Here is a 25,473-nt window from a genome sequence, read left to right as displayed (position 1 = left end):
ACTCCCACTATTATGTTAGATCCACTATGGACTGGACGCTCACTATTATGCTTGCCCCGCTATGGACTGGACTCTCTCTATTATGCTAGATCCACTATGGACTGGACGCTCACTATTATGCTAGATCCACTATGGACTGGATGCTCACTATTATGCTTGCCCCGCTATGGACTGGACTCTCTCTATTATGCTAGATCCACTATGGACTGGACGCTCACTATTATGCTAGATCCACTATGGACTGGACGCTCACTATTATGCTAGATCCACTATGGACTGGACGCTCACTATTATGCTAGATCCACTATGGACTGGACGCTCACTATTATGTTAGATCCACTATGGACTGGACGCTCACTATTATGCTAGATCCACTATGGACTGGACGCTCACTATTATGCTAGATCCACTATGGACTGGACTCTCCCTATAATGCTAGATCCACTATGGACTGGACGCTCACTATTATGCTAGATCCACTATGGACTGGACTCTCACAATATTATGGGGGGGGGGGGGGGGGGGGGTTGCCCACATCTGCGGTCCTCTCCAAGGTTTCTCATAGTCATTCGAATCGACGTCCCACTGGGGAGAGTTTTTCCTTGCCCTTATGTGGGCTCTGTGCCGCGGATGCCATTGTGGCTTGTGCAGCCCTTTGAGACACTTGTGATTTGGGGCTATGTAAATAAACATTGATGGATGGATTAATTGATTGATTGATAACACATTTACCATTTTTTATTATTTTTTTGGAGCTCCGAAGGGAAAAACGCCAAAGGCATTTATTTTGATTTTTAAAATTAATCATGGATTTAATCTGGGGCGATTAAATTTAGATCACTTTTTCCCCACTTTAATGCATCTTAGGTTTATGCTGGGTTTTTGTTTCTGTTTGAATAGCTTGGTTGTTCATTATTATAGTTTTTATATTCCGTTCTTATTTTTAAAGTTCTGATTAATTTTCACAATAAATTTTTGGACACTGAGTGTTTCCATGGACACTTTAATTGCTAATCAAAATCAGATGCAAGTTTGCATTACTTTCAAAACCGGCACAGAGACTTGGACGAGCACAAAGGGGAAACGTCTATTTTGGTAGTTTTGACTCAAAAAAAAAAAAAAAAAAAAAGACATCGGATTTCTTCAAAAAACCGAAACTATTCGGAAGCGAGCAGAAAGGAAGTATGCTTAAGAGGATAAATAGTGCAGTAAGATGAGTTGACAAGACATGAAGGGACAAACAAAAGACAACATGTCACGTGTAAAAAGTTAAATGACGCCAACATAAATAAAGTATTAAAATAAAGGTGTAAAAGCTCGGCTTCCTACCTTGTTGTCCACCTTCGCAAAGAATCGTCCTCCGGCTTAATCATCCATAAAGAAGCACCGCCGTGGTAGAAAAGAGTAGCTTGCGTTTGTTGCCTCCTTGAGCCCGTCTCTCCGAATCAGAAGCTCCACCGTACGCGCGCCGCTGTTTTGAGAAGACAAGCCCCGCCCCGGCGTGCGTGCCTGTCAACCACGCCCAAACGCACTCCTGCTTAAAAAAACAACAAGTGAAGGAAAACGACATTTTTGAACTACAATTATTAGTATTTATGTATTTCACTTACCTCATGCTGTAAAGTGAGAGAAAATGAGTGGTTACTTTGATCTATCATTCATTTCATTTAGTTATTATAAGTAACTCAATTAGATTTAAATGTACAAACAATCCATCCATCCTTCCTATCCGAGGTCGGGTCGCGGGGGCAGCAGCCTAAGCAGGGAAGCCCAGACTTCCCTCTGCCCAGCCACTTTGTCTAGCTCTTCCCGGGGGATCCCGAGGCGTTCCCAGGCCAGCCGGGAGACATAGTCTTCCCAACGTGTCCTGGGTCTTCCCCGTGGCCTCCTACCGATTGGACGTGCCCTAAACACCTCCATAGGGAGGCGTTCGGGTGGCATCCTGACCAGATGATCGAACCACCCCATCTGGCTCCTCTCGATGTGGAGGAGCAGCGGCTTTACTTTGAGCTCCTCCCGGATGGCAGAGCTTCTCACCCTATCTCTAAGGGAGAGCCCCGCCACCCTTCGGAGGAAACTCATTTCGGCCGCTTGTACCCGTGATCTTACTCTTTCAGTCATGACCCAAATCTCATGACCATAGGTGAGGATGGGAACGTAGATCGACTGGTAAATTGAGAGCTTTGCCTTCCGGCTCAGCTCCTTCTTCACCACAACGGATCGGTACAACGTCCGCATTACTGAAGACGTCGCACCAATCCGCCTGTCGATCTCACGATCCACTCTTCCCCCACTCGTGAACAAGACTCCTAGGTACTTGAACTCCTCCATTACATACAAACATTAAATGTACACGTAAAAATACCGTATTTCCTTGAATTGCACCTGCCTTGAATTACTGCCAGGTCAAACTCGCTTCGCAAAATAATTAGCGCATGCTTACTTTTACCGCATGCATTTGGTAAGTGCCGGAGTGAGAAGAGGTTTTAAAATAATTAGCGCATGCTTACTTTTACCGCATGCCTTTGGTAAGCGCAGGAGTGAGAAGAGGTTTTACACTAACTAGCGCCCCGGCGGCAATTCAAGGAAATACGGTACGTTATGTCAATCGTATACTTAAATACATATTAAAGAAGATTATTTTAAGATAATTTTTACTCTAATTATAGTACATTTAAAAAAAAAAAGTGTGTCACTTTTTGGTATTTGTTATACATTTTTTTAATTTATTTTATTGACAAAAATCACACAGAATGTTAATCAATCTATCCATCCCATCCATCCATCATCTTCCGCTTATCCGAGGTCGGGTTGCGGGGGCAGCAGCCTAAGCAGGGAAGCCCAGACTTCCCTATCTCCAGCCACTTCGTCTAGCTCTTCCCGGGGGATCCCGAGGCGTTCCCAGGCCAGCCGGGAGACATAGTCTTCCCAACGTGTCCTGGGTCTTCCCCGTGGCCTCCTACCAGCTGGACGTGCCCTAAACACATCCCTAGGGAGGCGTTCGGGTGGCATCCTGACCAGATGCCCGAACCACCTCATCTGGCTCCTCTCGATGTGGAGGAGCAGCGGCTTTACGTTGAGCTCCTCCCGGATGGCAGAGCTTCTCACCCTATCTCTAAGGGAGAGCCCCGCCACCCGGCGGAGGAAACTCATTTCGGCCGCTTGTACCCGTGATCTTATCCTTTCGGTCATGACCCAAAGCTCATGACCATAGGTGAGGATGGGAACGTAGATCGACCGGTAAATTGAGAGCTTTGCCTTCCGGCTCAGCTCCTTCTTCACCACAACGGATCGATACAACGTCCGCATTACTGAAGACGCCGCACCGATCCGCCTGTCGATCTCACGATCCACTCTTCCCCCACTCGTGAACAAGACTCCTAGGTACTTGAACTCCTCCACTTGGGGCAGGGTTTCCTCCCCAACCCGGAGATGGCACTCCACCCTTTTCCGGGCGAGAACCATGGACTCGGACTTGGAGGTGCTGATTCTCATTCCAGTCGCTTCACACTCGGCTGCGAACCGATCCAGTGAGAGCTGAAGATCCCGGCCAGATGAAGCCATCAGGACTACATCATCTGCAAAAAGCAGAGACCTAATCCCGTGGCCACCAAACCGGAACCCCTCAACGCCTTGACTGCGCCTAGAAATTCTGTCCATAAAAGTTATGAACAGAATCGGTGACAAAGGGCAGCCTTGGCGGAGTCCAACCTTCACTGGAAACGTGTCCGACTTACTGCCAGCAATGCGGACCAAGCTCTGACACTGATCATACAGGGAGCGGACTGCCACAATAAGACATTCCGATACCCCATACTCTCTGAGCACTCCCCACAGGACTTCCCGAGGGACACGGTCGAATGCCTTCTCCAAGTCCACAAAGCACATGTAGACTGGTTGGGCAAACTCCCATGCACCCTCAAGAACCCTGCCGAGAGTATAGAGCTGGTCCACAGTTCCACGACCAGGACGAAAACCACACTGTTCCTCCTGAATCCGAGGTTCGACTATCCGGCGAAGCCTCCTCTCCAGTACACCTGAATAAACCTTACCGGGAAGGCTGAGGAGTGTGATCCCACGATAGTTGGAACACACCCTCCGGTCCCCCTTCTTAAAGAGAGGGACCACCACCCCGGTCTGCCAATCCAGAGGTACCTCCCCCGATGTCCACGCGATGCTGCAGAGTCTTGTCAACCAAGACAGCCCCACAGCATCCAGAGCCTTAAGGAACTCCGGGCGGATCTCATCCACCCCCGGGGCCTTGCCGCCGAGGAGCTTTTTAACTACCTCAGCGACCTCAGCCCCAGAAATAGGAGAGTCCACTACAGATTCCCCAGGCACCGCTTCCTCAAAGAAAGACGTGTTGGTGGGATTGAGGAGGTCTTCGAAGTATTCCCTCCACCGATCCACAACATCCGCAGTCGAAGTCAGCAGAACACCATCCGCACCATACACGGTGTTGATAGTGCACTGCTTCCCCTTCCTGAGGCGCCGTATGGTGGTCCAGAATCGCTTCGAAGCCGTCCGGAAGTCGTTTTCCATGGCTTCCCCGAACTCTTCCCATGTCCGAGTTTTTGCCTCCGCGACCGCTAAAGCTGCACACCGCTTGGCCCGTCGGTACCCGTCCACTGCCTCCGGAGTCCTATGAGCCAAAAGAACCCGATAGGACTCCTTCTTCAGCTTGACGGCATCCCTCACTGCTGGTGTCCACCAACGGGTTCTGGGATTACCGCCACGACAGGCACCAACAACCTTGCGGCCACAGCTCCAATCAGCCGCCTCGACAATAGAGGTTCGGAACATGGTCCACTCGGACTCAATGTCCCGCACCTCCCTCGTGATCAATCTAATCAATCTAATAAAACCAAATAGAAAAATGTTGAATTAATATATATATATATATATATATATATATATATATATATATATATATATATATATATATATATTTATATATACACACACACACACACACACACACACACACACACTGTGGCTTAGTGGTTAGAGTGTCCGCCCTGAGATGGGTAGGTTGAGAGTTCAAACCCCGGCCGAGTAATACAAAGACTATTAAAAAAATTGGAGCCATTACCTCCCTGCTTGGCACTCAGCATCAAGGGTTGGAATTGGGGTTAAATCACCAAAAAGGATCCCTCACCCCTCACCACCCATTCCCAGTGGGTGAACAGGGGGATGGGTAAAGAGAGGCAAGGACAATTTCACCACACCTAGTGTGTGTGTAACAATCATTGGTACTTTAACTTTAATATATATATATATAGTGCTTTTTTTACATATGATGCATAGGACATAAAACACATATAAAAAGTATAATTATCAAAAAACAAGGTGTTCTATCTAAAAAAATACAATAAAATAAATACATTTTTTTTTTTGTTTTCACTTTTTAAGTTACATTTTTTAAATGTATAATTTTGATATGCTAGAAAATCTAAAAATAAATATATGAATATGTATATATATATATATATATATATATATATATATATGTGTGTGTGTGTGTGTGCAGGCCCTGTGATGAGAGGGCGACTTGTCCAGGGTGTACGCCGCCTTCCGCCAAATTGTAACTGAGATAGGCACCAGCGCCCCGCGGCGACCCCAATGGGAATAAGCGGCAGAAAATGGATGAATGGATGGATGTGTGCATATACATATATGTATGTGTATACAGTATTTATATATATATGTACATATATGTGTGTATATATGTATATATACACATTAATACATACGTGTATATATATATATATATATATGAATGCACACATATACTTATATACAATTAAACATAACATGATAAAATGTTAATAAAAATAAAGTTATACTACTCATATGAAAAAATATATATATATAGTTTCATCATGTAATTTTAATATATTGCTATAAAATAAAAATGAACATATATGAATACAGATATGTATGTAAAAATACAATATACCTTATGATAACAAATAAATATAACTAAATGTTAATACAAATAAAAATAATAATAAAAAATACACGTTGGTATTTTTTATATATATACAGTCATTTTAATATATTAGTAAGGACAAAAATAAAACAAAAACATGTTTGGCATGGTGAATCAACAAATAAAATGTATTCAAAAAATACATTATATGTAAACATTCAAAAAAACAATTGTTAATAATCATCATACGTAGAGAAAACATCACACTAAATGACTGAACTGTTTTTTTTATTGCATGAATTTGTGAAAAGCAGCAGAGATGGTACAGTTGACTCGAGGAAACTTTCCTGCCGTTTAGAAAGTTTTCAGTATTCGGACATTCAGATTTTTTTACACGGCTTGACTCCATCGAGACAGTGAATAGTTCCAACTTCAAACCCAATGAAAAAGTGGGATGTTGGTTTGTACCACAAAAAACAAGTGCATTTGAACTAATTCAAACATGGCGGTGAGTCACGTGGATAAATGGGCTGCATCACTCTTGAAAGAGGATGCTTAAAATGGAAATGTGAAGCATTTGCTGGCTGTATTATGAATAACAGGAGGTTGGAGATGTGCTTTGGTTGGTACAACCCCTCCAGGAAGCCATCAGGTCCTTATAATTTAGGATTTGAAACCAAAGAAGGAGAAAAAAACACAATCAGTGAAATGTAGTTGTCAAGCCCTCAAAGATGTGGATTCAATGTGACGTAATGTCGCCACCTCTAGGTCAAATGGTGTACTGCATTGCATTTTTATTTTTCTTCAACTTATTTAAAACTCCCTTATAAAGTAGACCAGCCACGTATTTAAAACAAATCCTCACACGACTTGCAACTTGGTCACTGCCAATAAGAACAAAAATATGATAATTATAAAGTTGGAGTCGTCTTTTTTTTTTTTTGTACCTGATTAAGTTTTTGCCCCCCCCCCCAGGCATCTTATTATGTAAAGGTATAGCCTCAAAAAGTTTGTCATGTGTATATATATATTTATATATATAGCCATACTATGTTCATATAATTAATAAAAAAATAAATACATTTAACAAATACAAATGATTTTCCTCGTTTGCTGGATTTAATATCAAACATCCCATCATTATATTGTTACTTTTTGTCATTATCTCAATAAAAACTCCATTTGTAAAGCCTCCAAATTCCCAACGTGTGGTCTACAAGGAAAGGCTAACAATAATAACAATACACATTTGAGGTTACACGCACAAAGAGAAAAAAAAAAACTAAGTAAAAGATGCTGCTGATGATTTGTGTTGGCATGGCAACGAGACCACCCGCGTCTATTGATATATTTTTTTGTTGTGTAAAAAAAAAAAAAAAAAAAAAAAAAAAAGTTTTTCTGTTCCAGTAGAAATTTTCCTATAATCTGTTCGGACAAAAAAAAAAAAAAAAAAAAATCATGCATAAGTTACATCTCACGCATTTGTGAGTCGCCACCCTACAAACGCCATCATTAAAAATCTCAGAACATTTTTTTTTTCTTTTTATACATTTGAAGCAGTTCCGTTTTTTCGTGTATCTTTTTGTAGAAAGTTTTTTCTTAGTTTTTTTAAATGTCATTTCCAACAGAGAGGGAGGTCCTATTGTGTGCTCCTTCCATTCCTGTACAGCAGGAGGCGCAAGAGGCATGTTTATGATGATAATAATAATGCAAAGAGGGCGCTGCTGGCAGTTGGAGGAGACGAAGAAAAAGGAGGAGGAAGCCAAATGAGCGTCTAATCATCCATCTTAGTTCCTATCCACCTTCCCCAGCTTGAATGGAGACAGGAAGAGGGGCGAGGGGGGTTATTAACGCCCCCCCTATCTGCACAGCTCCTCTTGTGCGGAATCCCGCGCGTTTTTCCTCTTCTTGCCGTTGCCTTGGTGGTGCGGCTTGTTGCTGGGATGACTCTTGTTGTTGTTGGAGGAGGACGAGGAGCTCTGCTGACCCTGATGGCCACCCTTGTGCTGCGGACGAGGTATCCTTGCCTAATATCAATAAGGACACAAAAAAAAATCATCTTCAGTCCGCTTGGATCGACAATTATGTCATTTTTAATTACAACCACAGTGACTGGATCCATCCCATGAATCCCATGTATATCCAACCATGAATTGATTAACATGAACAAGTCGAAAAACTTATTGGGGTGTTACCATTTAGTGGTCAATTGTACGGAATATGTACTGTACTGTGCAATCTACTAATAAAAGTATCAATCAATCAATCCCGATCATGGGTGCCTGTCATCAGTACGCCTATAAAGTCATATTCAACACGTTCAAATTCGTTTTTCACTTTTCTTTCGGAAATATATGTAATTTATTTGAATAGTTCAAGAGAATTGTTCATGCATACTCAACTTGGTGTTTTTAGAATTGATGTACATTCATGTAATAGTTTAAATAAATGATAAATGTGTTGTACTTGTATAGCGCTTTTCTACCTTCAAGGTACTCAAAGCGCTTTGACACTACTTCCACATTTACCCATTCACACACACATTCACACACTGATGGAGGGAGCTGCCATGCAAGGCGCCAACCAGCACCCATCAGGAGCAAGAGTGAAGTGTCTTGCTCAGGATACAACGGACGTGACTAGGTGGGAATTGAACCAGGGACGCTCAGGTTGCGCACGGCCACTCTCCCCACTGCGCCACGCCGTCCCTGATCAATGGTTCTTCACCGAGTTCTTCACCGAGTACCACCTCAGAAAAAAACTTGTCTCTCCATGTACCAACATTAAAAATACAGTAGCGTGGTAGGCCTAAGTACTCGTTAGAAACGAGGCAGACGTTTTATTCAGAAAGTATATTAAATACCGTATATTTCGGACTATAAGTCGCAGTTTTTTAAATATTTTGGCCAGGGGTGCGACTTAAACTCAGGAGCGACTTATGTGTGAAATTATTAACACATTACCGTAAAATATCAAATAATATTATTTAGCTCATTCACGTAAGAGACTAGACGTATAAGATTTCATGGGATTTATCGATTAGGAGTGACAGATTGTTTGGTAAACGTATAGCATGTTCTATATGTTATAGTTATTTGAATGACTCTTACCATAATATGTTACGTTAACATACCAGGCACCTTCTCAGTTGGTTATTTATGCCTCATATAACGTACACTTATTCAGCCTGTTGTTCACTATTCTTTATTTATTTTAAATTGCCTTTCAAATGTTTATTCTTAGTGTTGGGTTTTATCAAATAAATTTCCCTAAAAAATGCAACCTATACTCCAGTGCGACTTATATGTTTTTTTCCCTTCTTTATTATGCATTTTCGGCAGGTGCGACTTATACTCCGAAAAATATGATAGTTTTGGCCACTGTAAAATTACACAGAGTTTGAACAGTAACACTGTGTTTGAATATAGTCAAATAAACAACTGTAATTTAATCAAGATGGAGCCCAGTTTGAGAACCCTGATTTAAGACCCACTTTTATTCTTTGGCTTTTAACACTACGTGAGTTGTGTGGTCCTCTGTTCTCCTCTGTGTTTTTTTATACACTTTGATTTCTATTTTACTGTTTTAATTGATTTTACCCTTTAAAATAGTTTTTAATCATATTAGTTTTTATATTGTTTTTATTGGTTTTATATTTATTTATTTTTTGTTTTTATTCAGTCATTGGTGGAGCAATATATATATATATATATATACTTTTTTTATTTTATTTTATTATTATTTTTTTTTACAATTGTTTTTAACACGGCTGTGCAGCACTTTGGAAACGTTATTGTTGTTTAAATGTGCTATATAAATAAAGTGGATTGGATTGGATTGATTTAAGTTGATGTATATCAATTCTAAAAGGGACAAGCGGTAGGAAATGGATGGATGGATGCATGGAATTCTAAACAATACTCGTTATTCATTGAAACATGTTTTTTTTATATGTATAATTATATACACAAGCATAATCAAGTTCCATTTGATATTTATTTTTTTAAATGTGTACATATTACGGTATGTGAGTGCCGAGTGTACTTGTGACTTTAATATGAATTGATTAACGTCGACCCCTGACTTAAATAAGTCAATAAGTTGAAAAACGTATTCGGGTGTTACCATTTAGTGGTCAATTGTACGGAATATGTACTGAACTGTGCAATCTACTAATAAAAGTATCAATCAATCAATCAACCAATCAATCTAGTACAAGTCCCTTGTTTGATTGATTGATTGAATCTTTTATTAGTAGATTGCACAGTTCAGTACATATTCCGTACAATTGACCACTAAATTGTAACACCCGAATAAGTTTTTCAGCTTGTTTAAGTCGGGGTCCACGTTAATCAATTCATGGTAGATACAGGACTTCACTCTCACTTCTTTGTCGGCTTTTTTCCAGTTGAATTTGTTGAAAAAGTAGTTGAATGAATGAAATGAGGTGAAAACTAAATCCAGTAAAATAAAAACATTTTTAACTTGTTTGTGGACTCTGCCGCCACAAACAAGGAGTCCACCAGTCAGTCTGTTGTGGTGTTATGAAACCCAGGTAAAGATCTGGGAAGAAAACTTTTCTCTTGGAAACTGTGATGATACCTGATGAAGGCACTGCCTCCCACTTTTCTCTTCTTTTACTGTTGACCCACCAGAATTTATTTCCAGATCCATTCTATAGCCCCGTGCAGCCTTCTGAGATCACTGAAGTGCTTTTCATCCACCAGACTGCAGGTGGTCCTCTGGTTCCACTTTTTTTCAGAAATTTGAACTTTGGACCTGAATGCCACTCGGACTCCTCAGTTAGGGCGTCAGTACTGACTCCACTGGTGACGATACCCGCAATGCTTTCTGACCCAGGAATCCACCACCAGTCTTGGACATCAGTGCTGCTTTGGATCTCGCTGATTCAGTTTGCGAAGATAGCTATCATTTTTACGTTGTATCTTAAAAGCGTTACTAAAACGGCCTTCTTTCATCTCCGTAATATCGCTAAAATTCGCTCCATTTTGTCCACTAAAGACGCCGAGATCATTATCCATGCGTTTGTTACGTCTCGTCTCGATTACTGTAACGTATTATTTTCGGGTCTCCCCATGTCTAGCATTAAAAGATTACAGTTGGTACAAAATGCGGCTGCTAGACTTTTGACAAGAACAAGAAAGTTTGATCATATTACGCCTGTACTGGCTCACCTGCACTGGCTTCCTGTGCACTTAAGATGTGACTTTAAGGTTTTATTACTTACGTATAAAATACTACACGGTCTAGCTCCAGCCTATCTTGCCGATTGTATTGTACCATATGTCCCGGCAAGAAATCTGCGTTCAAAAGACTCCGGCTTATTAGTGATTCCTAGAGCTCAAAAAAAGTCTGCGGGCTATAGAGCGTTTTCCGTTCGGGCTCCAGTACTCTGGAATGCCCTCCCGGTAACAGTTCGAGATGCTACCTCAGTAGAAGCATTTAAGTCTCATCTTAAAACTCATTTGTATACTCTAGCCTTTAAATAGACCTCCTTTTTAGACCAGTTGATCTGCCGCTTCTTTTCTTTCTCCTATGTCCCCCCCTCCCTTGTGGAGGGGGTCCGGTCCGATGACCATGGATGAAGTACTGACTGTCCAGAGTCGAGACCCAGGATGGACCGCTCGTCGGGACCCAGGATGGACCGCTCGCCTGTATCGGTTGGGGACATCTCTACGCTGCTGATCCGCTTCAGATGGTTTCCTGTGGACGGGACTCTCGCTGCTGTCTTGGAGCCACTATGGATTGAACTTTCACAGTATCATGTTGGACCCGCTCGACATCCATTGCTTTCGGTCCCCTAGAGGGGGGGGGTTGCCCACATCTGAGGTCCTCTCCAAGGTTTCTCATAGTCAGCATTGTCGCTGGCGTCCCACTGAATGTGAATTCTCCCTGCCCACTGGGTGTGAGTTTTCCTTGCCCTTTTGTGGGTTCTTCCGAGGATGTTGTAGTCGTAATGATTTGTGCAGTCCTTTGAGACATTTGTGATTTGGGGCTATATAAATAAACATTGATTGATTGACATAAGAAGGTTTGGCTGTCGACGAGGTGGGACCACTTCTTGACATGGATTCAGCAGTGTTTCCGGTTTTAGTTTTTTAGCCGGTCTGCAAGGACCAGCTTGGCTTTTGTGCTCGACTACGGTCAGCTTGGATTTTGGCTGCGACGAGCCTCACAACACCATCATGGCTGCATCTCCAGTGAAGATACATCACGGCGCCATATGCGTGCTCCCTGCCATCAAGTCTTGACCAGGGGTCTGGTGAATCTGAGTTTGAGTCTTCGCCGAACCCTTTCAGATAAGCCGGCATCCCATGTGTCCTCTCCTAAGCGACCTTAGCTTCCTGAAAAGCTCTTCTGACAAGGGTTGCTCCCTTTTGTTTTGCAGGAGCCACGAGGCCAAGTGGATAAAACACGCCGGAGACTTGGCTTGATAGTTCTTGCCTGGTGAGTGGATCTGAGGTTTGCCTTATCCCCTCCTCTCTAAGCAGGTGCTGAACAAGACACATCTTTTTGCTCTTCTTTGATAAGTTCATGCGACCATGACATAGAGTTTGTCGTCTTCAATGGACTAACCTAAACCGAGTGCTTTGTCATTTGCAGTAAGCTGGTTTGGGACGACCGTGGTCTTGGGCTCCATTTGCTCAGCTCTTAGTTCTATCCTTCCACTTTAATCAGGGTAAACCTGAGACTGTGACCCGCTTCAGCTGGTTGAGGTCGTTATGAGAGGTCAGAATGTCATCAACATATGTATCTTCTTCCAGCACACATCTCAATGTTTACTCAATGTTTATTTATACAGCCCTAAATCAGGAGTGTCTCAAAGGGCTGCACAAGCCACAACGACATCCTCGGTTCAGATCCCACATCAGGGCCAGGAAAAAAACTCAACCCAATGGGACAATGAGAAACCTTGGAGAAGACCGCAGATGTGGGGACCCCCTGCCCCTAGGGCGACCGGTGCAATGGACGTGAGAGCCCAGTCCATCGTGGATCTAATATAAAAGTGAGAGTCCAGTCCATAGTGGGGCCAGCAGGAGACCATCCCGAGCAGAGACAGGTCAGCAGCGCAGAGACGTCCCCAACCGATGCACGGGCATCTCTCGGACATCTCTCTTCATCCAAGTGAAATTGAGGTAAGTTAGCAGTCTCTCTCATGCCGACTTGGGCTATGCATCCAGAGGATATGTCTTCAAAGGATTTGTCTACATGTTACGGCAAAATCTTCGAATTCAGCTTCTTCAGCGTAACACCAAAGGAATCTGTGCAGGTGAACCTCTATCTCTTCCAGCCAGACAGAGTTGTACATCTTGCGGACGTCACCGAGAGAAGCATAGACACCAGCTCGGAACCTCAGTAGGACATCAGTACCTTTGATAAGTATGTCCTTCAGGTTTAGATCTCGGCCCCTCTGGCTGCTGTTCCACACAATTATTGCTGGGGTAGAGAAGGAGTGCCGGTTTAGTGCGATCAAGTGATTTATGTACCACACTGGCCTGGTTCAGCTTTTTAGAATGTCCTTCGACAGTTTTACTGCAGCCTTGCGATCAACCATTTCTGGACTTCAGAAGCGTAGGCCGTTTTCCATTGAGGTGTCCTTGACAGTTGTTTCTCTGTTCTGAGGAATGTTACTTGAACTGTGTTCTTGTTGTTTGGGAGTGAAGCCTAATCTTCAGTCCATGGATATTTGGCATGCCATTGTGGTTCTGCATTGTGGTCATCTCCAGTCACATACAGTATGTCAGGCCATTTCTCACCATCTCCAGTTCCCTTTCTTCAGCAAGCGTCAACTGTTTTTCTCTTGGTTGGCAATTCCCGCAGCGACATCCCCACATTATGGTATGGAGGCAGCTCCAATCAATGCTTTCCCTTTTCCACCACCTGAAAAGTCTTCTGCTACTGGTGGGTATACAGGACTGTCTCAGAAAATTTAAATATTGTGATAAAGTCCTTTATTTTCTGTAATGCAACTAAAAACATGAAGATGTCATACATTCTGGATTCATTATAGTCAATAATATATATATTCAATATTTCATCAATTGAAATATTGAACTGAACTCCACACTTTCATTTGGAAGTCAAGGCGCTAGAGTCTGGTGGAAGGCTGGAGAGGAGCAAAATCCAAGTTGCTTAAAAATCCAGTGTGAAGTTCCCACAGTCAGCAATGGCTTAGGGAGCCATGTCAGCTGCTGGTGTTGGTCCACTGTGTTTCATCAAGTCCAGAGTCCATGCAGCTGTGTACCAATAGATTTTAGAGCACCACATGCTTCCATCTGTTGTAAAACTCTAAGGAGATGATGATTTCATTTTCTACCATTATCTGGCACCTGCTCACAGTCCCAAAACGAGCAGTAACTGGTGTACTGACCATGGCATTACTGTCCTCCATTGGCCTGCCAACACCCCTGACCTGAACCCCGTAGAGAATGTGTGGGGTATTGTGAAGAAGAAGAAGCTGAAAGACACCAGACCCAATAATGCAAATGAGCTAGGGGCCACTATTGAAGCATCCTGGACATCCATAACACCTCAGCAATGCCACAGGCAGATTGCCTCCATGCCACGCCGCATTGATGCAGTAATCCGTGCAAAAGGATTCCCAACCAAGTACTGAGTGCATTTAATTGACATTTTCAAATGTTTGGTTTTGTTTTGCTGTTATAAATCTTTTTTTTTACTTGGTCTGAGGAGATAATCTAATTTTCTGAGATAGGATTTTTGAGTTTTCTTAAGCTGTATGCCATAATAAGCAATATTAAAATAATAAAAGGCTTGCAATATTTCAGTCGATGTGTAATGAATCCAGAATGTATGACATTTTCATATTTTTAGTTGCATTACAGAAAATAAAGGACTTTATCACAATATTCTAATTTTCTGAGACAGTCCTGTACTGGACTGTGTTTTGGGATGGTCCGGAGACTCACAGGAAACCGGGCCTTCATGGGTAAGTTCCTCACTGCTGCCATTCTCATTGATCTTGCACAATGAATCTTTGAATAGTGAGCCGTTAAGGTGTCTTCCTCAAAGAGGCTTGGATGCGTGCCTCCGATGGTCTTGACAAGCGGGCCATCCCCCCGCACCAGGACACCGATGGAACAGACTTTCTGGGGCACCAACTGATCTTCTTTGTGGCTGATCAGGAGTTGTATTTCTTTGGGCCAAATAAGGTATTTGAGAAGGACATCTGGGAAAATATTTTGCAGCTCATTAACTGGAACATCTTTGTGCAGTTCTGCAATCGTGTCCACACCATACCAGATCAGTTGATGTGACTTGAAGGTACCTACTGGAGTGCTAACTCTTGGTTGCCGCAGACACCTACATCCCTCCGAAACCATGGACCAGTAGTGTGATGTCTTCACTTCGAAGAGTTGTCCTGCTTGCAGCTTTATGTGTTATATAGTTCGTATCAGAAGCCAGGTCAATGAGGGTTCCAATTCTTTGTCCATCGTTGGCGATAACGCATTGGGATTACCTAATAATTCAATTGTCAAGTGTGGCAAGACATGCCCACACACAACAAACTGACTGGTGTAGCAAGTTTAGACAAAGTCTGCGGGAATTGGCTGATTGCCATCATCACGATCACCTGCTGCTGCGGCGCGCTCTGGAACGCACGCGCTGATGTCACATTCCTTCTCAGAAGGACGCCATGCAGACATTAGAAAATAATGGCAAGACAGCCACACCTCCTTCAGATCGCTTCAACAGTGAGTCTAACATAATAACAGCTGGATGAGGTTTATACAATATTTGAACTTTCACAATTAATAAAAAAATAAATGTATTCAACTAAATATAAATCACTCGAGAAAAGAAGTATTGTACAATTTTGCATACATTTATTCAAACATAAAGTATTGTATTACGTATAATTGCTGGAGAAATTTAATATTTGTATTTTTGAAATTTATACCTTTTACTTTGTATTATTTTAATATTTTACTTTAATAATAATATCAATTATTTTAGTCATGTTTTTTTTCACATACATTTGTTTAAATGTACAATAGTGCATTTTCATCACTCATCTGAAATGTAATATTTCTGTCATGAAAAATCATTATTTTTTTTTTACTTTTTTCACATACAATATTTCTTTTAACATATATACATTTTAATAAATGATTTATTTTTTGACAAATACAAATATTTGTATATTGGTAAGTTTGTATTATTATTATCATTTATTAAAAAATCAATTGTACGAAGTAATAACAATATTAAGAAGTGATGTTTTTAATGTACAGTCGTCACTTTCCTCACAGTGCTTCAAATATTGCCGTTTCACTACATTAAGGATTTTTGGGGATATTTCCACATTTTTTGAAAGCATATTCTACAACCTTGTGGTCCAAATCAAGCATTCTCAAGCATAAAAATTATTAATTAAACAATTATTTTTATACTACAGCAGTGGTACTCAGATCTAACCAATACGAGCACGCTTTTCAGTGATTGGCTCAGCCTAATGCAGCATTACTACTGTACATTAGATTAAAAGAGTGTAAAGGTAAACTAAAGGGTGTTGTTTCATGTCTAAAGGATTCTCATAATGTTGAAAGATGTACATACACCGTTGTAAACAGGGTTTTTATGCTCTAGATATGATATTCGATTTATAATTAATTTGTCAAGGTCATGTCCAGAACCAATTAAACGAGGGATGACTGTATTCATTCAACTCCTCTTAACAACCATATTGCAACACTTGTCAACATGAACATACCGATTTTTCATCGAAAGGATTCCTTTGGGTCTCTTTACTTCGTAATAATAGGAATGATGACTGTATTATTAAGTGTTGTTTTGTACTATAAAGTTTTTAGTGCGTGTGTGGGAGGTAAGCACACACCTTTCCTCCCTTGTTGCCTCCAGTTGGAGTGCTGCTTGTGCGGTTCTGCGTTCTGTGATTGGCGGCCGTGACTGACGACTTTTCTCTGTGGGCGCTGGCGACCCTGCTGGACTGCTGCTTGGCCGTCTTGCACGGCGTGCCGTCAGAGTCCTGCGGAACACAAGATTATCAGGACTCGGCGCCACACCGGCGGTGTTAGCGGGGGGCCGCGGCCGAGGACTGACCGCGTCACTCGAGCTGGAGGACGTCGTGGAGGAGGGCGACAACGGCGAAGAGGAAGGCGAGGAGCGCAGGGAAGGAGACGGCGAGGAAGTGTTGGACGAGGTCTTGCTGTTGGGGGCCGACGGAAGCACGACGACGACATCGTCCTCGTCGTCCTCGTCCAGGGCCAGGACGTTGTTGTTGTTGCATACGTCCAGCTGCTGGGACTTGAACAGCGTCACGTCGTTTCCTGCGGAAAAAGGGAGCAAATGTTCAAGTAGACGTTCTGCTTGACGACGAGGTCAGCGTGAGCCCTCACTGTTGAGCGGCAGGTCGTTCTGAGACGGGCTCCCCCAGTTCTTCCGGATCCAGTCTCTGTACTCGTCCACTTCCTGAGTCACGCGGATGATCCGGCCAAGAATGCTGAGAGGAAAGAGCAAAGAGGAACATCAGTGTTTACACTGCAAATGTTAACGATAAGCTTTTTTTAGGGGGAATGGGGGGTACTCCTCACTTCAACAAACATCTACTGACGCTTCATTGCTTAAAAATTGCTGTGACATGTGGCTATTGATTTGGCGTTTGATTGATCTGTACCACATGCCTCTTATCAGCAATGTTCTATATTTGCATTGTTGCATCTTGGGGGAAAAGACAAAAAACAAACCACTACTTGGCAGCGTCGAGCAGGGGCACGACTAGTTTGCTGCTGTAGAAATTAACAACAAACAAAAGAGTAAACAGGAAGAAGGCCAAGTATGCTGTCAAAACCTTTCCGAACAATGAATAAATACACAGTCTGATTTCAGAAAAAAAAAAAAACAGTACAGTTGTTCATTGTATCGCTCTTCAAACGCTGATTTATTTAATTTTTTTAAGCAGATGCTATATTTTTGGGGGCCTATTGAAACCCACCACTACCAACCACGCAGTCTGATAGTTTATATATCAATGATGAAATATTAACATTGCAACACATGTCAATACGGCCGGTTTAGTTTACTAAATTGCAATTTTAAATTTCCCGCGGAGTTTCTTGTTGAAAACGTCGCAGAATGATGACGCGTATGATGACGCGTGCGTGTGACGTCTCGAGTTGGAGGGGACATATTAGCGCAGCACCACTAGCGGCTAAAAGTCGTCTCTTTTCATCGCATAATTCCACAGTAATTTGGACATCTGTGTTGCTGAATCTTTTGTAATTTGTTCAATTAATAATGGAGAAGTCAAAGTAGAAAGATGGAGGTGGTAAGCTTTAGCCTTTAGCCACACAAACACACGGTGTTTCCTTGTTTAAAATTCCCGGAGGTGAAGCTTTACTATGGTTCAGAGCGGTCAAGCGAACATGGATCCCGACCACTTGTCAACCGGCAGGTTTCGGTGAGAAAATTGTGGTAAAAAGTCGCCTCTTACCGGAGATCAGCGGAACTTCTGTCGTGCTGCTGCTGCCGTGACTAATTCCCTCAGTGACTGGCGTCAAGACACCCGTGGACACACCCCTCCGACTATCAGGTACTATATAATCTCACTAAAACACTAGCAACACAATAGAAAGATAAGGGATTTCCCAGAATTATCCTAGTAAATGTGTCTAAAAACATCTGAATCGCTCACAATGCAATCGCCTTTTTTTTTTTTTTTTATTAATTTTTTCTAGTCCTTCGCTATCAATATCCTCAGCCACAAATCTTTCATCCTCGCTCAAACTAATGGGGAAATTGTCGTTTTCTTGGTCCAAATAGCTCTTTTTGTTGGAGGCTTCCATTATAAACAATGTGAGGATGTGAGGAGCCCTCACCCTTGTGATGTCATCGTATGCGACTTCCGGTACAGGCAAGGCTTTTTTATCAGCGACCAAAAGTTCCAAACTTTATCGTGGATGTTCTCTACTAAATCCATTCAGCAAAAATATGGCAATATCGTAAAATGATCAAGTATGACACATAGAATGGACCTGCTATCCCCGTTTAAATAAGAAAATCTCATTTCAGTAGGCCTCTGTACTTCTCCCTATGTCCGTGTACCACTACGTACAGCAGCGTTTCAGTCATAAATTTTACTTTTTGAAACCGATACCGATAATTTCCGATGTTACGTTTTAAAGCATTTATCGGCTGATACTATCCGATACTAGCTCTAACTTATATCTGTCAGTAAACTCGCTATCAAAGTGCTAACAACTACTGGTACAACAAAGATGACAGGGAAAAGACGCTGTCAAATGACAGCCATGTAAATAAGATCGCCCACTAAACAAGGCATCCTGAAGAGACGGTCACAAAGTGGCTTGAAGATAATATGACCCCTTTAATACGTCTTATAATCAACAGTTTGCTTTATAAACTGGTACACCCTATGGTCCAGAAAATACGGTATATTCTATCATAACAACAACATGACTGCCAATTGTCCATTGCTTCTCTTGGACTGTTTTTGTACGTGTGCATATGCATTTAAAAAATATATAGAGAGTAAATTTAGTAATTGTGAAACAGACAGTTTTAAAATAAACGTGTTCTTTTAAACCACTAATGGTAACATAAGCTAGCCGGTGGTGTTCCTGTTATATGTTTTGCTTTGAAAAATGTAAATGTGATCAAGTTGCAAACAGCCACTTTAACTGTTAAATGGGTGTTATTATGCAACAGCAACTTTTCTTACCTGTTGATGCCTGTGTTTTGTGTATTTGAGATCCCTATGAGGCCCAAAAATGTGAAATCATTTGTAAAACAATTTGGCCTTCTTCCAAATGAGCTGTTTTGGATTGCAGACTTTAGCGACAGATGTTGCCCTAGTTACATTGGGGAATATCTCTAATTGATCAATTTTACAGGCTAAAACAACTAATTTCCTTAAATAATTATAGCTGCATATTACTTGCACGTAATTATCCAAAATAGAATGTATTAGAAAGTATGCAGTAACGAACATGTCATTCAGCTTTTTGTCAAATGAACTTAACTTAAATAGTGATAAGTGTCGCCAAAGAAACAATTAGCACTCCGCTTCAAATTAAAGACAGCTTAAGTCCATTCGAGACAATTAATATTAAATAGGTTAGTGTCTTGAATATGTAACAGTGTTCTCTGTTTTTGAGTCATTTCACTTAATCAAACGTTTTCTTACAATCCACACTACAAAATAATAAAACTATGTATGATTTGTGCTGATATCAGGTACGATTAATATCAGTGTCGGCCTCTTATTAAGACTCCAACATCGGCATCGTATCGCCAGTAAAAAAAAGTTGCATCTGGACAACCCTAATGTTTACTTGGAAAGGACACTGCATATCAATTGTGTTGTTCTTTGAACCTGTTCACTGCAATAATGACAATAAAAACTCTATTCTAACTCCTAGGAGTCCAAAATCTTGATCTATAAAACACAGTTATGATGAATAATATTCAACATTGTGTCGGCATTCGTTCTCATTTGTATGCTCTCTTAGTGTAAAAGTAGACCGACAATGAAAGATGACACCACCTTATTTTTGGTGAAAAAGAATGTCCATCATCAATCAATCAAATCATAACAGGCTGTTTGGTTGCCGCGGGAAACAGAGAAGGTAAGCCGACACTGCCATGAAGAGTCCAACTGACACCCGAGACGTATATTACAACTTGAAAATTCCTACACGGGCCTGACTCTTCACTGAAGTTATATTCAGCTTTCTTGAGGTGGACAGATATTTTTTGAATGGGATTAGTTGTGTACGTAACTGGAAAATTTGTACAGCAAATAATAAGTACAGTAAACCCTTGTTTATCGCGCTTAATTGGTTTTAGGCCTGAACGCAGTAAACTAATTTATGCAAAGTAGGAATTATTAATAGACATGAAATAAAAGCCCCATCATCACCTATGGGAGACTGAATGCTGCCTGAGGATGAGCCAATTAGTGGCCACTAATTAGTGATATAAACATTGTACGATTAAAGTATGTAAATGTTATACTATCGTTATATTGGGATAATACATGTTGATGACACATTCTTGCTACAGTGCATCCAGAAAGTATTCACAACGCTTCAATTTTTCTACATTTTGTTATGTTGCAGCCTTATTCATTTAATGATCATTTAATGATTTGAGGTGTCAGTATTGGTATTGAATCGATACCTAAATTCCTGGTATCGCCCAAAACTAATGTAAAGTATCCAAACAAAGAATAAGTGCCTATTGCATGTTAACAGAAGTGTAAAGTATATAGTACCATGTTACAACAGATAATAACCAGATACTAACAAGAAATTAGCAAATAGAGTATTATATAATAATACAACTGGAAATGATGCAACATGTTACTGCATATGTCAGTAGCCTTTGTAACCTGTTTTGAAAGGTTTCTATTATCTTTTATATACCAAGTAATATATTGTGATATATACAGTAGCTTTAGGCCATATTGCACTTGCCAACCCTCCCGATTTTCCCGGGGGACTCCCGAATTTCAATGCCCCTCCCGAAAAAACTCCCAGGGCAACCATTCTCCCGATTTCCACCCGGACAACAATATTTGGAGCGTACCTTAAAGGCACTGCCTTTATCGTCCTCTTTCACCTGAAAAGGAGACCATCATTTAAGTCTCCGTTATCCATAGGTTTATCTATAACCCATAAAGTAGGCAGCCACAGAGCTATTTCTCAGCGTGTGTTTATTCCAGCCGGCAAGTTAATACACTGACACACAACATCCGGATTCCCATTATGCATTGCTTCAAAACTACGGCAAGTAGTAATGTCCAAAAACATAACAGAGACGAAGTAGAAGAACGAAGAAGAGACATGGCGACAACGAGTAAGAAGAAGTACGCCTGCAAGTTCCAAAATGATTGGAAAAAATAATTTCAGTTCATCCAGGACAGCTCGAAGGGGAAAAGGGTATGCGGCCTGCAAATTTTGTAGATCAGACTTCTCCATTAAACACAATGGCCGATCGGATATGCTCACTCATGAACGGATTATATATATATATATATATATATATATATATATATATATATATATATATATATATATATATATATATATATATATATACACACAAACCCCGTTTCAATATGAGTTGGGAAATTGTGTTAGATGTAAATATAAACGGAATACAATGATTTGCAAATGATGTCGAATATTTCCAAAAACTATTTGAAATGTGGACTTGTTAGATCACAGAACACTTTTCCACTTTGCATCAGTCCATCTTAGATGATCTCGGGCCCAGAGAGGCCGGCGGCGTTTCTGGATGTTGTTGATAAATGACTTTGCTTTGCATAGTAGAGTTTTAATTTGTACACAGATGTTATGACGAACTGTATTTAGTGACAGTGGTTTTCTGAAGTGTTCTTGAGCCCATGTGGTGATATCCTTTAGAGATTGATGTCGGTTTTTGATACAGTGCCGTCTTAGGGATCGAAGGTCACGGTCATTCAATGTTGGTTTCCGGCCATGCCGCTTACGTGGAGTGATTTCTCCAGATTATCTAAACCTTTTGATGATATTCTGGACCTTAGATGTTGAACTCCCAAAATTTCTTGCAATTGCACTTTGAGAAGCGTTGTTCTTAAACTGTTTGACTATTTGCTCACGCAGTCGTGGACAAAGGGGTGTACCTCGCCCCATCCTTTCTTGTGAAAGACTGAGCTTTTTTGGGAAGCTGTTTTGATACCCAATCATGGCACCCACCTGTTACCAATTAGCCTGCACACCTGTGGGATGTTCCAAATAAGTGTTTGATGAGCATTCCTCAACTTTATCAGTATTTATTGCCACCTTTCCCAACTTCTTTGTCACATGTTGCTGGCATTAAATTCTAAAGTTAATGATTATTTGCAAAAATGAAAAAGTTTATCAGTTTGAACATCAAATATGTTGTCTTTGTAGCATATTCAACTGAATATGGATTGAAAATGATTTGCAAATCATTGTATTCCGTTTATATTTACATCCAACACAATTTCCCAAATCGTATGGAAACAGGGTTTGTATAAGAAATACTTGAGAATATATATCCCTCCCCCCATATCCCAAATTCGGAGGTCTCAAGGTTGCCACGTCGTCAATCCCTTGTTGCCATGATATTGAACAGCACGCTCTGATTAGTTTGGTCTCATCTCGTGGCCAATACCACTTTAGTATTGATATTTCCAGTTTGTTCAGTCATTTTTATGCTTGAAAATGCTCAGTTTAAAGCAAAAATACTAGAAAATCGGCAATTGAGAGAAGCCCAATAAAGAGTTTCTTACCTCTCGGTATCATTGTTGGGGTAGTATTTGGCAATAGGCGACACGGCGTGGTTGAGCACCACATAGGCGTAGTCAAACGCCTGCTTCACCTGCATGGCACCGTACGAACTGCGGCCGACGTCGTTGTCTGACAAGACAAGTGACAAAGCGTTACGCTTTTTAAAAAAAAGGACAAGTTGTCATCCAGAGGTTTTACCTGGCTGCAGTGGGTCCTCGATGTACAGCATGGAAGGCCTGTAGCCGTCCATCATGTTCTTCTGAACGTCGTCTTTGGCAACGTAGCAACCGCCGTCTTTTATCCGGATGCCCGTTTTCATGTAGTTAAAATGACGGCCGTAGAGCTCAAAGAATTCGATCAGCAGCACGCCGATGTTCATGTTTGGCTGGCACACGTCTGCCCTAAAGTGAAGCTGTGCATGGGAAGATACCAAGCTACATGTTTATGACAGGAAGGTAAAAGGGGGTTCCGATGGATCACATGAAGAGGTGTAACTGACCTGCAGGAAGCTCACGGCCATGAGGAACAGACTGTAGGAGCCAATTCCACCGGTAAATACTTCGTTGAGGTCCCTTTGCAGCAAGAACTGCTTGAGCACGAGGACCAGGTAAGGCAGCACAGGGTATTTCTGAGGTGAGGACATGAGGAGAGATGTTAACAGTTCCCGCTGTGGATGTTGTCAGGGGTGTCCCTCAAGCCTGATTTAAAGCTCAGTGTCTTCTGTCGCTATAAACAAAAAAAACCTCCTTCCTCATGTATATGCTACCTTTTCTAAACTCAGGCTTTGCTACATATCTTAAAATAAAGCTCTGCCAACTATTAGACAAGCTTTAAAAGGGAACTGCACTTTTTTAAACGTTCGCCTGTCATTCACAGCCCTTATGCGACACAAAAACACATATCTTTCCATTTTTAGTGCATTCTAAATCATAAGAAAGACGCTAGCAAGAGGCGGCTAACAATGCAAGTAATGGGGACAGAATATATTCTGCCTGTAAAAGCTTGAAAAATATCCAAAAACCTCCCACAACATTGTACATTCATGTTGTAAGTATATATGTACCGTATTTTTCGGATTATAAGTCGCAGTTTTTTTTCATAGTTTGGCCGGGTTTGCGACATATACTCAGGAGCGACTTATGTGTGAAATTATTAACACATTACCGTAAAATATCAAATAATATTATTTATCTCATTCGTGGAAGAGATAAACAAAGATGTCAGCAATCGTCACACACACGTCAACAAATACAAATTTGGCGGGGGCGGGTCATGGCAGAAGTGCGTTGTGGGTCAAAGGATGCTAACTGCTATATGCTATTGCCCTAGTTATTAAAATGTATCATTTCAACGTTGGCGGTAACTTATAAAAACCAAGAAGGGCTGAACAAAAAAGGCACCGAAAGGGAAATCATGTACTGCAGATCACAAGCTGGACGTAGTAAAATATGCAGCAGAAAACGACAAGAAGAAGCGGCGCAAATCTTTGGAGTTGGCAGATTTGTTTAGAAGCGACATCGAGGAAGAAGATTTCATGGGATTGATCAATTAGGAGTGACAGATTGTTTGGTAAACGTATAGCATGTTCTATATGTTATAGTTATTTGAAGGACTCTTACCATAATATGTTACGTTAACATACCAGGCACCTTCTCAGTTGCTTATTTATGCGTCATATAACGTACACTTATTCAGCCTGTTGTTCACTATTCTTTATTTATTTTTAATTGCCTTGGATTTTATCAAATAAATTTCCCCCAAAAATGCGACTTATATACTCCAGTGGGACGTGTATACGTTTTTTCCCTTCTTTATTTTCGGCTGTTGCGACGTATACTACGGAGCGACTTATAATCCAAAAAAGACGGTAATGTAGTAACAGACACAGTAATGATAACATTTAATATTTACATGTTGGTTATTTTGGTCATTTTGAGCATTGCCGTAACTTCTTTCCTGGGAGCATTGATTTCACAAAGTACTACCACTAAGACACTATGGCATTTGTGAGCTTTGCTGTCCCAACAACGATTACTGTGGGACAAATGGTGATCCAAAACTTTATGTTTTTGAGTTTTGTAGCAGTGCTACTAACAAAACAAGAACATAACTAAACAGTTAATATCAATGTTTGCTCTCACTGGGATTCCGACTGTTGGGCAGTTTATATATTTCAGCACAAGAGTTTGTTTGTGCTCCCTGTTTTGATGATGAATTCAG

The 25,473-nt window shown here is 41.2% G+C and overlaps 2 protein-coding genes across 3 annotated transcripts in view; both read right to left on the bottom strand.

Annotated features, from left to right (window-relative positions):
• The window catches only part of adcy7 (adenylate cyclase 7), a 211,624-nt gene extending 210,160 nt beyond the window's left edge, over window positions 1-1,464 (bottom strand). For both annotated transcript variants that reach the window (XM_061876926.1, XM_061876945.1), the window contains exon 1: window positions 1,330-1,464. The gene's annotated coding sequence lies outside the window, so the exon portion shown is untranslated. The remainder of the gene's footprint in view (window positions 1-1,329) is intronic.
• Window positions 1,465-6,203: 4,739 nt separating this feature from the next.
• Window positions 6,204-25,473, bottom strand: part of tent4b (terminal nucleotidyltransferase 4B) — an 84,938-nt gene continuing 65,668 nt past the window's right edge. The window contains exons 6-12 of the mRNA XM_061876914.1: window positions 23,753-23,881; window positions 23,452-23,665; window positions 23,256-23,382; window positions 17,335-17,438; window positions 17,039-17,265; window positions 16,815-16,964; window positions 6,204-7,959 (exon numbers count right to left, since the gene is read on the bottom strand). Coding sequence (XP_061732898.1) covers window positions 7,792-7,959; window positions 16,815-16,964; window positions 17,039-17,265; window positions 17,335-17,438; window positions 23,256-23,382; window positions 23,452-23,665; window positions 23,753-23,881 — 1,119 coding nt within the window. The 3' untranslated portion in view covers window positions 6,204-7,791. The remainder of the gene's footprint in view (window positions 7,960-16,814; window positions 16,965-17,038; window positions 17,266-17,334; window positions 17,439-23,255; window positions 23,383-23,451; window positions 23,666-23,752; window positions 23,882-25,473) is intronic.

The sequence above is a fragment of the Nerophis ophidion genome, linkage group LG02 (genome assembly GCF_033978795.1).
Source record: "Nerophis ophidion isolate RoL-2023_Sa linkage group LG02, RoL_Noph_v1.0, whole genome shotgun sequence".
NCBI lineage: Eukaryota > Metazoa > Chordata > Actinopteri > Syngnathiformes > Syngnathidae > Nerophis > Nerophis ophidion.
Note: the sequence above shows the minus strand (reverse complement) of the source record. Positions and strands in the feature narration are given on the sequence as shown.